Raw genomic sequence first — 17840 nt, 5'->3', positions numbered from 1 at the left:
AAAATATTTTTTATTTATTTATATTTTTACTATAAAATAGCTTTAACTTTGTAATTATGTTTAGACCTTAGAAAGCCCTGACGGCGCGCCACTGGTATTTTAACATATACGCTCATTAGCACAATGTAAATCGTAGCATTGTACATAATAAAGCCGTTCTCTCACTCCAACTAGTCGATATGAATTCAAAGAACTGTTTTTTACAACTGATTTTCATCACCTGTAGCTTACCTATACGTGCACTTCTTAAATAGATGCTCCAATTTGTTGTCAATGTCAGAACTGCATGTAGTCACTCTGTGTTTTAAGTAAAGATACAATAAAGACAAAAACAACTACTGTATGGCTTCAGCAGCAACATTTAGTATAGGACATGATGTGCACATTGAGTTTCAACTTCTTTATCTAAATATTTACAATTAGTGCTATGAATATGTGTTTGCAGCATTGTGTGATTGGACCAAACAAACAACTTATTTGTGGTGTACATTTGTGAGACTGTTATATGAGCAAAACATAGAAAAAAGGTGTAAGAGTATGACTTAATTAAGAAGAAATTTATTGTTCCCAATGGTAACTTTACAAGAAGAGAAAAGAGACATGGGCAGTCCAAATTATATTGTATGAAAAGCTCATATAACTACTTAATCAAAGACCACTGGGTAAGAGCATCCTCTCTCTGACGTACAGTAAACTGACGTACAGTAGGAGGGATGCTTCAGTCTGAAAATCTATATAGACCAGTCCAAACACAGTATGGCCACAAGAGGAAAGTTGAGGGATGGAGATCTCAGCTCTCTTTATTGGCCTGATCCTGTCGCTGTGTTTGTTTAAACTGAACTCAGCTTTTGTCTTTAATGGTTCTGTGGATGGTGTGAAACAAAGGGCTGGGCTTACAGAGGATAGGACTGGTGTTGAGTTCAGCACCGACGGCTCATCTGTGAAATGTGAGCTCCAGGGTACTATTCGTCTACCTGCTTTCTCAATGGATGGTGACTACGTTATTGGTGGTGTTTTGTCCATTCACCACTATGCACACACAGTGAAGCATAACTACACCATGATGCCTGATTCAATAAGATGCTCAGGAAGGTTAGTAAGAGGGAGATGTGGGGGCTAAAATAATGTTACTCTGTGGGGATGGAAATGTTTTAAATTGTACGGTGTTTTTTTAGTAATGTTACAAAAACATTTTACAAAAACACATTTTTTCACGTAATACAAAAAAATTTATGTTAACTGTAAATTTATTAATTGTATCATTTAAATTGAGTTGGCTCATGCAATAACATTTACATAATTTATGGATTGATATCTAATACTGTGTTTTGAATGTTGGTGTTCAGGCAACTTTTTGATATAATTGTGGACAACAGATGCAGTTCCAATATTATTGTCCATAACTCTGAATTGCAGAACTTATCAATTGTGTATTTCAATAGCGAACTGTCGTCATCATATGTAGACCATATTTTAAACAGTGACACAAGTGTGTGTGTGCAGCATTGATACCCGTGAACTGCGCTTCTCACGCGCAATGATCTTCGCCATCGAGGAGATTAACAACAGCACGGAGCTGCTGCCGGGCATCAAACTTGGTTATCAGATCTATGACTCGTGTGCCTCTGTGCCTGTAGCGGTGCATGTGGCATTCCAGCTGTCAGGCGGCCTGGACCTGGTGTTTAACACCGGCGACAATTGTTCACAATCTGGTAAAGTGATGGCCATTGTTGGTGAGTCTGGGTCCACACCATCCATCAGCATGTCTCGCATCATCGGACCCTTTAACATTCCTCAAGTAAATATTTTGAATTTCTGAAAACGATGCGTTAAATAGACTAGTGCTATATTGTGTCTATCCTTTTAAATAATTGCACTGTTGTGTTCATTTAGGTTAGTCACTTTGCCACTTGTGCATGCCTGTCCGATAAGCAGCAGTACCCAAGTTTCTTCAGAACCATCCCAAGTGACCAGTTCCAGGCTGACGCGCTGGCAAAGCTGGTAAAACACTTTGGTTGGACTTGGATAGGTGCTATCCGATCGGACTCGGATTATGGAAACAATGGCATGGCGTCGTTCCTAAACGCAGCACACAAAGAGGGGATCTGTGTGGAATATTCTGAATCCTTCTATCGGACCAACCCACGAAGCAGGATCCAGAGAGTGGCCGACATTATCCGCAGGTTTTTACTCTCACTGATCATGTGCTTTCGTTCCCTGCACTTACACAAATGTTCCCAAAACAAATCCTCAACAATGTTGTGTAAAGTGTCGGAAAGGAGAGGCAAATTGAGTGAGAACAAATTGAGTGAGAATTAAAACAGTTTAAACTATCTCCGTATATATGTACACACACATTTTTCAATATCATTGGTTCATATTGGTATAATACAATGGAAATACAAGGTTTTTACATTCACTGATTGTCTATTTTTGTTTATTTAAATCAGATAAAGGGCACATTACTGACGTTGTTATATTGTTAGTGGAGCAATACTGCACATTAACACACTAACAATTAAAGTATCTCTTATGTGTTTTTTTATTTCTCTTGATATATTTAAAAAATATATATTTTGTTCATATTGGTATCATACAATGCACTACTATTTCTCTCCAGGTCGACAGCTATGGTTATTGTGGCATTTACAACATCTGGAGACTTCAGGATTCTGCTGGAAGAGCTGTCGCTCAAGCCCTCTCCACCTCGCCAGTGGATAGGCAGTGAGGCCTGGGTAACTGACCCAGCTATGCTGAGGTTCAGTTTCTGTGCTGGAGCAGTGGGATTTGGCATTGAGCAATCTGTGATTCCAGGTCTGAGAGACTTCCTGCTGGATCTCTCTCCCTCTAAAGTGGCTGCCTCTCCAGTCCTTACTGAGTTCTGGGAGGATGCATTCAACTGCAGGCTGGGAAAAAGTGAGAAAGTTGGGTTGATTTTTTTTTTAAACATAAAACACACTAAAAGTTTAATCTTTGCATGCTTTCTTTGTTTTTTAAAAGTCCACTTGAAACATTGTGTGTTATAATGTCCAAAGGTCCAATAGTGTACTCGCTCCCTCTCACTAGACAGGAGGTTTCTGACCGGTTTTCATAGCACCCGTGTCTACAATAACGCAAGCTTACTGATAGGACACCAATAATTACAGTTAACATACAAGTGAAGAGGGTCCTCGAAAAGAGCTCCTCTCTCACTAGGACTGTTAGGACTGATGCTAATAATTACAGCTACCGTACTAGTGAAAAGTAACCTCACTTCGTCTCACTGGACTGGCTGTTTTCTAAATGGTTTCCACAGGACCAGGTTTTCACAGAAGCATAGTGTTCTCACTTAGGCTAACTGCTGGAACATCAGTAATCACTGCTATCAGTCTAGTGAGTAGAGTGTCTTCACTTCCTTTCACTGGATGGACTGTTTTCTAAACTGTCTCCACAGAACCTGGGTCCACAGTAGCATAGTGCTCTAGCTTAGGTTTACTGCCAGGTCACCAGTAATCATCGCTACCAGTCTAGTGAGGTGAGTGCTTGCGCTTCCCTCTCACTCGAGAAACTTTGTTCTCACCTGTTTCCACAGTAACAGAGTGCTCCCGCTCAAGCTTACTGGTAGAACACCAGTAATTATAGCTACCATACCAGTTACCAGTAATGAGTGTCCTTGCTCCCATGCTGGATAGACGCCAGCGCTCTCTTCCATCTTAACATAGATGGCTGCAGCCTGGCGCCAATTAGGACGCGGGAAAATGTAGCCTTGGCCTATGCCATCGATTGAGCTAACTATCGTGTCCATTGTTTTTTCCCAAAAGAGACTGAGGGCGGATGACCGGTGCCCTCGAGCCCAATCGGTTAACAGACAACCTTTTTCCCGTGCTTACAACACTGCAACTCCCCCTCCCATTTCATACTTTTCCCTCTCAGCTTCTCTGCAGCAGGCTACCATCGGCACTTCTGCCACAAGCCTCGGTGATGCTTCACTGCAGGCGTTTGCACTTATGTCAAAGGGAACCTGGGCGCCTAATGCCAACCATGGTTCAGACCAGCTGTGTGGCTCGTGAAGTCACCCATGTTGTAGAAATGTAGGAGGACCCTCAATACTGTCAAATCTGGGGAGCTACTTGGGTGCTCTACAGACACAGCAGCTCATTGTACAACCTGGTCAGACCAGGCAGCAGTTCTCTGGTCTTCGTAGGGGCGTGTCCACACCCCGCAGACTCGGGGGCGCCACGTTCTACCTTTTTCTCATTTTGAGTACAGCAGACGTCCTTCGGGCCGTCTCCAAAGGAGACTGGTTCATGTCTGTCAACTTGAACTTTTTCCGGTTCCTATTGTGCTTCACCACATACATTTCCTTTGTTTCGAAGCCGTTATTCTCGTTTCCATTTGAACTTGACCAGAGTTTTCACAATGTGTGTTACTGCTGCCCTGCAATCACAGGGCGTGAAAATACTGCCGTTCTTGGACGATTTGGCTGATCTGTGCGTCATCCTTGTTTAAGGTCGTACAGGACACTGCTCGCCTTCTCTCTCTCACGCGGCCCTGTGGGGCCTCTGAACAAGGAGAAAAGCTGAGCCATTCTCAGAGCATAACCTTCATAGGTGTAGCTCTGGACACAGCCACTATGAGGGCTTGTCCGTCACTCAAACAGGTGGACAGCATCCTCCGCAGCCTTCCCCGAGGGGGCAGGCGGTTGTCTTACATTCTCTTTCTTTGCCTATTGGGCAAATTGACTGCACCCTCAACCACGCCCATGGGAATAACCTCTGGCGGGTATCCCCATGGGCGTGGTTCCACCGCGCTGGTAGATCTGCTATGCTAATAGTGATCATTTATTAATTCAAAACATGTTAACACAGATTTTGACAAATTATTTTCAGGGAAAACACATTATTTGTCTTTTATACAGTGGACCAATTGTGTGATATACGAGATGGTACATACAATTAAAATACAATATTTTCAGATACAGACTGAAAGAGCCATTGTGAATAAAGTAATGTCTGTAAAAGAGTGCTTTGAGATATAATTAATAGTGTTTAACTAATCAATTAGAGCAATATAGATGAAACGGATTTTGCTAGGCATTCTTGCCAGTTTAAATACAATTAAGTAACAAATTAGAAAAACATATTTAGATGAAATATAATATAATATTGTCAATGCTGAAGAATATATTTTTTTGTCCCTGCAGTCACAGACAAGACTGCGTGTGATGGAACTGAAGACATAGAGACGATCCAGAGCCCGTACACTGACACATCTCAGCTCCGAATCACTAACATGGTCTACAAGGCTGTTTATGCAATAGCACATGCCATTCATAATGCAGTGTGTCAGGAAACAACTTCTATAACGCAGTGTGACAAACTGAGCAGCATAGAGTCCAAACAGGTCAGTCCAAACAAATATGTAGCATTTTTTAAATTATACCTTTATTTTATTTTGCATTGCTTCAAATCTCTCATTCATTGTCTTCTTTTACTTCATCCTACTAGGTTCTTATTCAGCTGAAAAAAATATTTTTTTCTCAAAATGGTTATAATGTGTCATTTGATGCCAACGGGGATCCTGTTGCCACCTACGAGCTGGTTAACTGGCAAAAAAGTGAGAGTGGCAGCATTGAGTTGGTGGCAGTAGGGCACTATGATGCATCACTGCCGGTGGGCCAAGAACTCCGTATCAACAGGAACCTCACCTGGGTGGAAGGTGGCACACAAGTAAGGAGAATAATGTTTTCCATTCAGAATCTGATTTCAACACAATGACAAATGTAGTTTTTTATATTTTCCTTTTTTATACTTCGCAAGAAAGAGTTCCCTTGCTGATCCATGACAGAGAGATAGTAACGCAAGTTCAGAATTTCTGCTCAAAAGACTTGTAATCATAGTTTTCTATGCAAAGGTGAAGCCCTTTACTGTACTCTATCAGTTATACTCTCCCCAAATCACGAGCACACACTCGTCCACTTAGCATTTGTATAAACGTAGCTGGCTAATCAGGACCTGCATAGCCACATACTGTACATGGAGAGCCCACACTATACAAGGGAGCACACATTACCCTCTGCTGACCTACAGTCTCTTCAGCCAGAGGGCTTCAACATATGGGTTACTCGGCATCAGCAGGGCCATGACAGGTGGGCCAGCCCACCAGGCAGGAGAAATCAGATACAGCCAGGTCCAATGGACCCTATAAGACGTGAAGTCACAAAGCCACCGGGGAGGAAGCAGAGTTAATAATGTGCAATGGAGTGATCTAAATGCATCCATAAGTAGAGAGAGAAGAGGTGATAGATGCTCAGTGTAGCCCTTTTGTCTTAGTTTTTCAAAGGTTGCTATTATCTTGAAAAAATCTTCAGTGCAAAACAGTTTAATTGCAGCCAAAATAAGCTATTTTATGGCTAAATATTAGTTATTCTTTGCACAGATAAAACTGTATTTGTATATTTTGTCTAATGGAGCAATCTGGTTTAATTGAAAGTGATTGCAAAATATTAGGAGTCACAAAAAGTTGTTATTTTAATACAAATTCAGCATGGACCATTATGTTACAACTTTGCTGGGGCGGTGGAGCATGAATATCTTTCTTCCTCCAAAGTGCGGCGCAACAGAAAAAGTTTGAGAACTACTGGCTTATCCCAAAATGTCCCCCACCAGCCTATAAGCCTATAGCAACATATTTAGGGGTTGGACCAGGGCAAACCAGATTCAGCCCTATAACTATTAGCACTATCAAAGCGGAAAGTCTTAAGACTCCTCTTAAATGAAGAAACTGTTTCTGCCTGCACATGTGTGTGTTCGTCATTGGAGGAGAGTATTACCTGTGAAGTCTAGGAGAGGGAGGAGCCTGTGTGAGTTAGAAAGAAAAATGTAAACATCAGTGTGAGTTAGAAACACTAAATCCGTTCACTTACACTGGTTAAATAATGAATTTGGCTTCGACTGAACTTAATTCCTTTTCACGCAAGAACTGTGGATTTTGACACCAAACACAGCAGTCCCTAACCTTTTTTGAGTCACGGACCGGTTCAGTGTCAGAAATTATTTCCATGAACCGGCCATATAAATATAACATAATATAATTTTACGACCGGCATGAAGTGCAAAAAATACAACTCTCCATTACGCCGAATTAGTGGAAGCCCTGCGCTTGTTTATCTGCAACAAGCCGCTGATGGGAGACAACGACACCTGCCGGTTGTTTGTTATGTCCGGTCTGCTCCGTAACTTAGTTCTGGTCGCTGTCATTGCAGAAAGACAAGTGATCGAGCACCAGCTGGAGAACGATGGCTCAGCCTCTTCCACCGGTCAACGTTTGAAACACGTCTAATATCCCCTGTTCACTCAACGTCCCCACAGCAGCGACTTTATCGGCCAACTTGAAAACAGTTGTCATTTCGCCTGAAGTGACAGAGTTAATTGGGCAGGTTGAATATGTTTTAAGACCGATTCTTTGTCACTGAAATATGCCTCCGGCAGAGGGGGTTCGGCGCGTGAGACCCGCCTGCAGCGATAAACCCGAAACTTTAAGACTCCTGATAATGTCTTTGAATGCAGCTTTGTTTTAAAGCTTTTCTTCGTCTTCTGTCTCTTTAATGGGCCATTCCCACCTCGCCAAAGAAGTTTTCCAAAGACGTGTGTTTTGTTTCACTCATTTTCGCTGCCTTGTGGGTTTGATATAGCTCGTGCCTTTGCTAGCTTCTTTTTTTTCGGTTTACTTGACCTCTTGAGATGTGTCAGACGCACACACCAGTGTATCCGGTCTTTTTTCCAAATAAAATATTTTTACGACTCTTTTTTATTTATTTTTTTGTTTTGCACTAACAGTTACATTTGGAGGGGCAACAGTTTGGTTACAGTGAACAATAACACATTCACTACACATGTTGGCATGGTATTAATGAGTTAAGAAGGACTTCAAATGTATACATATACCCTTTAATTGACATGCAAGTATTGTTTGTAGAATTGTTTGTAGACACACTTGAGCACAATCTGAACTTCTTTAATCCTTAGACCTTTAATGCACACATGAATATGTATGACTTTGTTTGTATCTACGTGCCAGGTGCCTGTGTCAGTGTGCACTGACAGCTGTTCTCCAGGATCTCGTAAAGTGCTGCAGAAAGGAAAACCAATCTGCTGTTTTGATTGTTTACCTTGTCCTGAGGGAGAGATTAGCAATGCTACAGGTATTGTTTCTCCTACTGCAGATTAAACAGACACTTACACATTTTAGCGGGCGCTCTATTCCTGAGCCTAGCATTCTGCTGTTTAAAAAATGTTTTAACACTAAAACTAAGCATATCAAGTTGTCCTGGAGTCTGCAGTTACGTGTTACCTATTAGTCCCCTTGTCTGTTTTCAACCATCACATGACCCCTGTCCACTAAAATCTCCACTGGCTCCATGTCCCACAACGGATCTAATCCAAGTCCTTCTCCTCAATCACAAAGACCTTCATAACCAGGCCCCCTCCTAACTCCCCGGACTGCTTCACCACCACACTCCATTCGACCTCAATGTCAACCTCATGTCTACACCACTCAGGACCAAACGGCAGCGACAGAGAGTTCTCCATAGCTGCCCCCATCTTCTGGCACAACACATGGAACAAAACTCCCTTTTTTTAATGAGTGATTAATGTTCTTTGTTGTATGTGTTGTGCATTATTATATATTATCATTTTAAATTGTGTCACTTTTCTTTGAGTACTTTAAAAAGCACTATAAATAAACTGTATTATTATTAACATGTGAACGTCAAATAATGAGCAAGACTGCTAAAAGCCATCTTTTGTTTTTATCTTTTCAGATTCCTCTGATTGTTTCCCTTGCCCCAAGGAATTTTGGCCGAATGCTAAGAGACATATTTGTCTCCCCAAGCCTGTAGAGTTTCTTTCCTTCAACGAGGCCTTAGGAACCATCCTGGCTGCATTCTCAGTTGGTGGTGCCTGTCTTGCCATTATAACAGCGGCTGTGTTCCACCGTCACAGGACATCCCCGATTGTCAGAGCCAACAACTCTGAGCTGAGCTTCCTGCTGCTCTTCTCTCTGACTCTCTGTTTCCTATGCTCCTTAACCTTCATTGGAGCACCCTCTGAGTGGTCCTGCATGCTGCGCCACACATCGTTTGGGATCACCTTCGTCCTCTGCATCTCTTGTGTTCTTGGAAAAACAATAGTTGTGTTAATGGCTTTCAAAGCTACTCTCCCAGGTCGTAATGTTATGAAATGGTTTGGTCCTCCACAGCAAAGGATGACTGTAGTGTCTTTCACTTGTATTCAAGTTATAATATGTACTCTTTGGTTGGTTCTTAGTCCTCCTTTTCCAAGGAAAAACTTAACCACATACAAGGAGAGAATCATCCTGGAGTGTGCATTAGGCTCAGCTATTGGGTTCTGGGCTGTGCTCGGGTACATCGGCCTGCTGGCTGTCTTTTGCTTTGTGTTAGCTGTCCTAGCCCGGAAACTACCTGATAATTTCAATGAAGCCAAGCTTATCACCTTCAGCATGCTGATATTCTGTGCAGTCTGGGTCACCTTCATCCCAGCATATGTCAGTTCTCCTGGGAAATTGACTGTGGCTGTGGAGATATTTGCCATTCTTGCCTCCAGTTTTGGACTAATATTATGTATATTTGCTCCAAAGTGTTTCATCATATTGTTTAAGCCAGAGAAAAACACCAAGAAACATCTAATGAACAAAAATGGATCCTAAAAAATCCCAGGTTCAAAAATAGTTATGATAGCAACCTACAGTATAATGCTAATAATTGTGCACATTCAACAGTCTTCACCTTGTTGATTAATATATTTAGTAATTCTGCATACATATTTTCCTTTTATTGATATATCTTTCATATGTTATGTTTAATGGTTTAAACATATACATCAATTTAACAACACATTTTACATTGTCAAAATTCATAACATGAATTTGTGTTCGTGAGTTCTAAAATGATTGTGAATATTGTTAGTATGTCCACATTATTTAAGACCACATTTAATGTGTTGTTTAACTGGAATAAGAATGTGATTAAATTAGGATGATATTCTTCAAGAGAAAAAAGATACATGGGCACCTGCTGCTGGTTAAAAAGCACTGAATGGTTTAGAATACAATTGTGATCTGCTGCTACCTTAGGAACCATCCCAACCCCTTAGGTCATCTGGAACTGTTCGACTCAGAGTCAGAACTAAACATGGAGAAGCAGATTTCAGTTGTTCTGCTCCACATATCTAGAACAAAGTCCTTGAAAGCTGCATGTCTGCCTCGACCTTCAGCTGCTTTAAATCCAGATTAAAGACATTCCCTTTTTTGCTGTTGCCTTTGATTGACCTACTACTGATTCAAGGGTTTCAATCTATTTCAATCTCACTACTGAATTTTACTCAGGAGGAGCGCTCTCTCTCTCTCTTGACTTCCTGAGACCCCGTTTGGCTGTCTGTAAGAAAGTATGGTTTGACCTGACATTATACAACATATCACACACACTTCCCACACATGCACTCACCTCCACCACTGAAACTACTGACTCCACATGCCACTGTTTATTCTACTAAGTTATTTTCATGCTACCTAAGTTATGCTATGCTATCTAAGTTGAATAAAACCCTTTCTGTGAACTACCACTTGTATGTATCCCCCATTTGTTGTAATGGCCGGGCAGCCCGGTTTGTGACAAGTAGGGGCTCGTCCGGCAACATTTTAGATGTTTGAGGCTGTTAGTTGTTACATATAAAGTATGGTTGTCTGACACGCAATGTGTCTGGTTGACATATTTTTGAGCATTACACATTGTCCTCTAGTGTTGCTTTTGTGGCGTGTCTCATGATAGGTAAAAGATACGTGGTCTGTTGGATCTCTTCTTTTTTTTGAGTGGGTGTGTGGCAGCGGGGTGTGCGTAAGCACAGCTGCAGAGTGGGTGAAGCGGGGGTGTGGCTCAAGGAACGGTGCCGGGATGGCCAAGTGGCCTCAGCTGCGCTCAATTTGGTCTGTTTTCTCCTATAAGAGCAGAGCTAGCTGGTGAACGAGGAGAGCGGGGAGCTGACGGACACGCAGCAGCGACAAAGCCGGCGATACTCTCTGAGAATAAATAAAAGAAACCATTGAAGTTTACAGAACTCTTGTGTGTTGCCCTGAATTGTGCCCTGCTGACACCCACACGTGTTGCAGTGGAGCCTGACGTAGGGGGACACATGGATCAGCAGACGCAGCAGGCGGGGGCGCCGACCCAGCCGGTCCTGGCTCTAGGACAGATGCTGGCTTAGATCGCCACGATGCAGCGCGAATAGGCGGCGACGAACCGGCAGTTCCTGTGGTCGCGCCACGACCAAGCTCAGAGGCAGACCATAGCCTTGGAGCAGATGATCGCCGCCCGACCAGCGGCCTCGCTCCTTTGTGAAAACCATCTCTCCGGGACCCAGAGAACAGACATTGCCCAGTTGCAAAAGCAGTTTGCAGACGTGTTCTCTCTCCTTCAAGGACGCACAAACATCATAGAGCACCGAATTGAGATGCCTCCAGGCGTTGCGGTGCAATCGCGACCCTACAGGTTACCTAAACACAAAAGAAAAGTGGTTCAGAGGGAATTAGCGGCCATGCTGGAGATGGGGGTAATAGAAGATCCCACAGTGCCTGGTGTAGCCACAATGTTATGGTGGTCAAGAAGGATGGGTCTATCCGGTTCTGCGTGGACTATCGCAGGGTGAATGATGTGTCACGGTTCGATGCTTACCCAATGCCCCGGGTCGACAAACACTGTTTAAAAATAAAAATAAATAATAATATGGCTTATTTAAAACTTTATGGACTAAAGCAAATAAAAGATTTGATAAAGCAATATATATATATATATATATTTTTGTTATATTGCAGACTGGCCAAAATGGGCAACGAGGACTTGAGAAAGGCAGAGGAGTTTGTGCTGCTGATGCGCAAGCATTACATGTCCACACTCGCTGTCTCCTCTGACAAAAGTCCGACCTGTGGCCAGATACTGCCTATCCTCCAAAAGTTGGAGGCACATTATACAGTGCAGGCAGAGGACTCTGCATTCGTGAGGACCGTTAAAGTGAACATTTGGAGCGATCTCTCAAAACGCTACCAGGTACAGTGACTGACATTTATTAGTTTATTATTAATAATATGATGGTTAATCATATACACTAAATTAAATTCATATTCAGTAACATTTACCCCTAGGGGTCCCTTAATGTCTGTCCATCTCTTTAAACTTAAGGATGCTGATGTCCAGGCATTCCTGGAGGAGGCCACCGTGTTAGACCCCAGATTTAAAACAAAACTGGATAGGGAAGAGATCTGGGACAGGGTCAGGGAAGCAGCAGTGGCAGCAAACTCGGAGGCAGCTGCAAATGAGGTATCTGAATTTGACAATCCCTTTGATTGTAGCGAATTACTATTGTGGTTCTTACATGGTGAATTTCCTCTCAAGTTTTCAGAGCAAGGAGAGACACAGAGGCAGGGGGATGAAGAGGAGGAAGAAGATGACTATGTAAGTTCAGCTAATTTTGATAAATGATGATGATAGATGGCATGGATTTTTAGATTATTTAATTTAATCCAAACCATTTGATTATGTCCATTTCATTTCAGACACCAGCCGTAAAGCAGAGTAAAAGGACAGCCTTGGAGGAACTCTTTGAAGAGGAGGACCGTGAGCTGCAGTCCCTGCAACAACAGCAGCTCCCTGAGTCCATGGCCCAGGGAGTCCATCAAGAGGTCCAGCTGTACAGAAGTCTGCCCTCCATCCCCTCTTCAAATAACGCCACCCTTTGGTGGTGGGACAAGAGAGACACTTTACCCCTGCTGTCAGGTTTGGCTGAGTCATATCTTTGTGTTTAGGCATCCTCCAGCCCATCTGAGAGAGTGTTCTCCACGGCTGGAGACACAATAAGTCCTGAGAGATCGCGTATCCTCCCGGAGCAAGCAGACATGCTTATTTTTCTGCACAAGAATTGTTGATGATCCATACAATTGATGGTTGCACACTTGGTATTTGCCACTGCTAGTTTCATTTTTGGCAGCTCAGTTCATATACCCTTTTAAAAAAAGGAAGGAGCACTGTAATTTCGAGGAACATGTTTAAATTAAACAGAATACATTATATTTAAGTTATGTAAGTTTTATTTTAAGTTCAAGAGGAATATGTATAAATGTTTTTGGTTATTTAAACAAATGTAAATGTGTATGTATACACACTGTATATGGTGTGTGCAGCATTATAGAAAATTATATAAAAGAAAATTAATGTAAATAAACCTGTTTGTGCTCGTTTTTTCACCCCTTGCCCAATAAGAATCGATAAAAGAATCGATAAGGAATCGAATCGATAAGCAGGAATCGATAAGGCATCGGAATCATTAAAATCTTATCAATTCTCATCCCTAACAGAGACTGCCCTCCTTGCTGTCTCTGAGCAGCTTAACACTGCTAGAGCAGCCTCTCTCTCCTCTGTCCTTATCCTTCTAGACCTTTCTGCAGCATTTGACACCGTGAACCACCAGATCCTTATCTCTTCTCTTCAGGACCTGGGGATCTCAGGCACTGCACTCGCTCTTTTCTCTTCCTACCTTAACGACCGCACTTACCGGGTAACTTGGCGAGGATCTGTGTCTGATCCTTGTCCTCTCACTACTGTGGTTCCTCAAGGCTCCGTCCTGGGTCCCCTGCTCTTCTCTCTGTACACAAATTCTCTCGGCTCTGTCATTCGTTCGCACGGCTTCTCCTACCATAGCTATGCCGATGACACCCATCTAATCTTCTCGTTTCCACCGTCCGAAACACAGGTAGCGGCGCGAATCTCTGCCTGTCTGACCGACATCTCTCAGTGGATGTCTGCACACCACCTGAAAATCAACCCTGACAAGACCGAGCTACTATTCCTTCCAGGGAAAGGCTCCCCCACCCATGACCTGACTACCACCTTCAACAGCTCTGTGTTGGCCCCTACCCTGACTGCCAGGAACCTCGGGGTGACACTAGACAGTCAACTCTCCCTGACGGCCAACGTCACTGCGACAGCGCGTTCCTGTAGGTACATGCTGCACATCAGGAGAATACGTCCTCTTCTTACTCAGAAGGCAGCACAGGTCCTGGTCCAGGCTCTGGTCATTTCGCGCCTCGACTACTGCAACTCCCTTCTGGCTGGTCTACCTGCTAAGGCCATCCGACCTCTGCAGCTCATCCAGAATGCAGCTGCTCGACTGGTCTTCAGCCTCCCGAAATTCACCCACACCACTCCGCTCCTCCGCTCTCTTCACTGGTTACCGGTGGCTGCCCGCATCCGCTTCAAAACATTGGTTCTGGCATACCGTGCTCTGAACGGATCGGGCCCCGTCTACATCCGGGATATGGTCACACCGTACACCCCGGCACGTTCGCTCCGCTCAGCAACAGCCAATCGACTTGTGACTCCTGCACCTCGAGCTAATCACTCGAAATCCAGACTGTTTGCTGTCCTGGCTCCTCAGTGGTGGACTGACATCAGGACAGCAGAAAGTCTCTACATCAGGGGTGCTCAATACGTCGATCCGGTCGATCGCGGCGACCTGCCAGTCGATCGCGGCGTTGTATGGTAGATCGCATGACATAAAAAAAATTTGGCCCGCCCCCCTGTCACTTTCTCTATAGCGCCACATTACAGCAGCAGCATGTCATTTCTGTCTCTACGTGTCGCGTTAACAGTCCTCTGCCCGCCGTCTCGTGCGCTGCAGAGCTCCGACACCGGTTTGCGCGCATCGGGACGGAGCAAAGAAAAAGTCACTAGCACCCCGTCAACAATCCTTTCACTAGCACCCCGTCGGTTGATCGCCTTGACTTGGTCACATAATAAGTAGCTCGCATGCTGAAAAAGTGTGAGCACCCCTGCTCTACATCTTCCGCCGGAAACTGAAAATAGTACTAGTAATACGTATGGACATAGCATGGTAAGATCGTAACTTTACAATCTGATCTGTATTTACAATAATAATATTGTCATTTCTGACTCATTTTAAGACTTTGTTATGAATACATTTCAGGTCATGCAGTTTTGGGAATACACATTTGATTGTAGATTTGCACCACCTCCAGCAGGTTGGGTGGAGGCTGCGGGAGAAGTATGCACTGGACAGGAAGATCTAGAGAGTGTGGGAACTGAGTTGTTAGATGTTTCTGATCTCAGGCCTGAGTACAATATTTACAAGGCGGTGTATGCTCTAGCACATGCCCTTGATGACATGCTGCAGTGCGAGCCAGGAAGAGGGCCTTTCAGCGGACACAGCTGTGCCACTTTGCAAATACTGGAGCCATGGCAGGTGTGATATCAGTTTACACTCACACTGTTTAGTTTTTGAAAACCGATGCTGCATTTTGAGGTGTAACTGAAATATATTCTGTGGAAAGAAGACATTACCTACAATTGCCATTAGGATGCCACATGAACCCTCCTGATTGTCTTTGAGTAGAAGAAGAAAATAAGTTACAAGACAAGATCAAATGTCCTTTCTTGATCAAAAAGCTTATATTGCACTATTTTTTAAAGCTTTTGTGACTAATTCCATATTCTATCACACAGAACATTTGAATATTTACAATTAACCACAATTGATTTGTATTTGAGTCAACCCATTTTCTATTTGAATTACCCCATGTATAGCTGCTGCATTACTTGGAAAAGGTTAACTTCACCACATCATTTGGTGATGAAGTTTCCTTTGATGAAAATGGTGATGCCTTACCAATATATGATGTCATGAACTGGCTGTTGCTCACTGATGGAAGAATTACAATTCAGAATGTGGGGCTTGTTAAGCAGTTGGCCTCCAAAGGTGAAGAACTCACACTTGATGAAGAGAAAATCTTCTGGAACTTTGACAACAAACAGGTTACACATTTATATATATTTTAAATTATAGTACAGTATGACACAAAATAATTAAATCAAACAGTTTAGAATAACTGTGATACAACTCATATAAATCTCTTCAGTCACCCCTGTCAGTGTGCAGTGAGAGCTGCCCCCCAGGTACCCGCATGGCCAGAAAAAAGGGACAGCCTTTTTGCTGTTTCGACTGTGTACCATGCTCTGAGGGAAAGTTCAGCAATGACACAGGCAGGTATCATTATGAACCCATATGTTAAATTATTGCGTTTACAGGTGGGAGAAAACAATGTCCTTGATTCTCTGTTCTCGTGTTTTCATATAGACTCCATGGAGTGCACCAGTTGTCCAGAGGACTTCTGGTCCAATGTCCAGCGTGACCACTGCATTCCTAAGAAAACAGAGTTTCTCTCCTACCATGAGCCTCTGGGTATCTGCCTGACAACAACATCATTGTTGGGAACATTTATCTGTGCTGTTGTCCTGGGAATTTTCACCTATCATCGCAGTACACCCATGGTACGCGCTAACAATTCAGAACTAAGTTTCTTGCTCTTGCTGTCACTTAAATCCTGTTTTCTGTGTTCACTGCTGTTTATCGGCCGTCCCAGTCTGTGGACATGCCAACTGAGACATGCAGCATTTGGGATCAGCTTTGTGCTTTGTGTCTCATGTATTCTGGTAAAAACCATAGTGGTTCTGGCTGTGTTCAATGCCTCCAAGCCAGGAGGAGGAACCAGTCTGAAGTGGTTTGGTGCTGTGCAGCAAAGAGGAACAGTTCTGGTTCTGACTTCTGTTCAGGCAGCAATCTGCACTGCTTGGATTGCTTCTGCCTCACCAGCTCGCTATAAAAACACTCAATACCACAACGACAAGATAGTTTATGAGTGTGTTGTTGGGTCCACTGTTGGTTTTGCAGTGTTACTAGGCTATGTTGGTTTACTGGCTATCCTCAGCTTCCTGTTAGCATTTCTAGCAAGGAATCTTCCAGACAAATGAAGCTTCGCGTAAGTTCAGACAGGAAGACCATACTCCTCACACCAGCCTTTCATCCCTCAGTCCGATAATCATTTCCCACCCATTACTTACTCGCCGTCGTCAATCATGACTCCAGCTGTGCAGATCAGCTGGTCCACTCTATCCAATAAGCGGGGAAATGAGGACATGGCGAGCCAATCGTCTCGCTGCTGTCTCACTCAAATATGACCGTCTCTCTACCTTCAGTTCATTCAGGTTGCTGTCATGCACCCCTCCACCACCCCATCTCCAGCCAGTCTTCAAGGATCCATCAGCTTCAACTCATCATTCCATCAGCTCATCAGCCACCACCAGGTCTGGACTCCACGGGGGGGATCTCTCGTTGCTGATCAGGGCAGTCAGCCCTCAACTACAAATCTCCCCGTAGAGTCCAAGTGCCAAAGACTCTGAGACTTCACCATTGCGCATCACATGCTAAACAATAAACATCCTTTATTAACACTATTCAAGGTCTTACCTGATTGAACTTCAATGAGGCCAAACTCATCACATTCAGCATGTTGATCTTCTGTGCTGTGTGGGTGGCCTTTATCCCTGCTTATGTCAACTCTCCAGGGAAATATGCAGATGCTGTGGAAGTATTTGCCATTCTGGCCTCCAGTTTTGGTCTCTTGTTGGCATTGTTTGGACCCAAATGTTACATAATCCTGCTGAGACCAGAGAGGAACACCAAGAAAGCAATAATGGGGCGGGGCATCCAGTCATAAAACATGCATTATAGTTATAATTAATGCATTTTTTCTATACAATAGAAAATAAAATTGGGAATTATTACCTTGAGGAGTTATTGTGAACGCTGGGCAGATGACTTGGCTCAGTGATGTAATAATTAATGTTTCCCACAGGATTTAGTGAGAATATGAGGAGGACCTCTGACCCTCTGGGGGGTCCAGGGGCATAAACAACAAATATGTTGGTACTTTTTAAA

The 17840-nt window shown here is 43.4% G+C and overlaps 1 protein-coding gene across 1 annotated transcript; it reads left to right on the top strand.

Annotated features, from left to right (window-relative positions):
• Nucleotides 1–958: 958 nt before the first annotated feature.
• Nucleotides 959–17619, top strand: LOC130211221 (extracellular calcium-sensing receptor-like). The gene is made up of 9 exons (XM_056441949.1): nucleotides 959–1092; nucleotides 1504–1798; nucleotides 1894–2183; nucleotides 2621–2905; nucleotides 15068–15308; nucleotides 15650–15877; nucleotides 15982–16105; nucleotides 16200–16867; nucleotides 17377–17619. The coding sequence occupies exons 1-9, from the start codon at nucleotides 986–988 to the stop codon at nucleotides 17617–17619; spliced, it is 2481 nt and encodes an 826-aa protein (XP_056297924.1). The 5' UTR covers nucleotides 959–985.
• Nucleotides 17620–17840: the final 221 nt, after the last annotated feature.

This window comes from Pseudoliparis swirei, chromosome 20 (genome assembly GCF_029220125.1).
Source record: "Pseudoliparis swirei isolate HS2019 ecotype Mariana Trench chromosome 20, NWPU_hadal_v1, whole genome shotgun sequence".
Lineage (NCBI taxonomy): Eukaryota > Metazoa > Chordata > Actinopteri > Perciformes > Liparidae > Pseudoliparis > Pseudoliparis swirei.
This window is presented reverse-complemented; position numbering and strand designations above follow the sequence as displayed.

What these genes read in the sequence shown, in the direction of transcription:
- LOC130211221 (XM_056441949.1), top strand. Translation starts at nt 986, where the DNA reads ATGGATGGTGACTACGTTATTGGTGGTGTTTTGTCCATTCACCACTAT. An exon ending in GTGGCCGACATTATCCGCAG is followed by an intron (nt 2,184 to 2,620) that starts GTTTTTACTCTC and finishes ATTTCTCTCCAG; the next exon opens with GTCGACAGCTATGGTTATTG. An exon ending in AAAGTTCAGCAATGACACAG is followed by an intron (nt 16,106 to 16,199) that starts GCAGGTATCATT and finishes GTTTTCATATAG; the next exon opens with ACTCCATGGAGTGCACCAGT.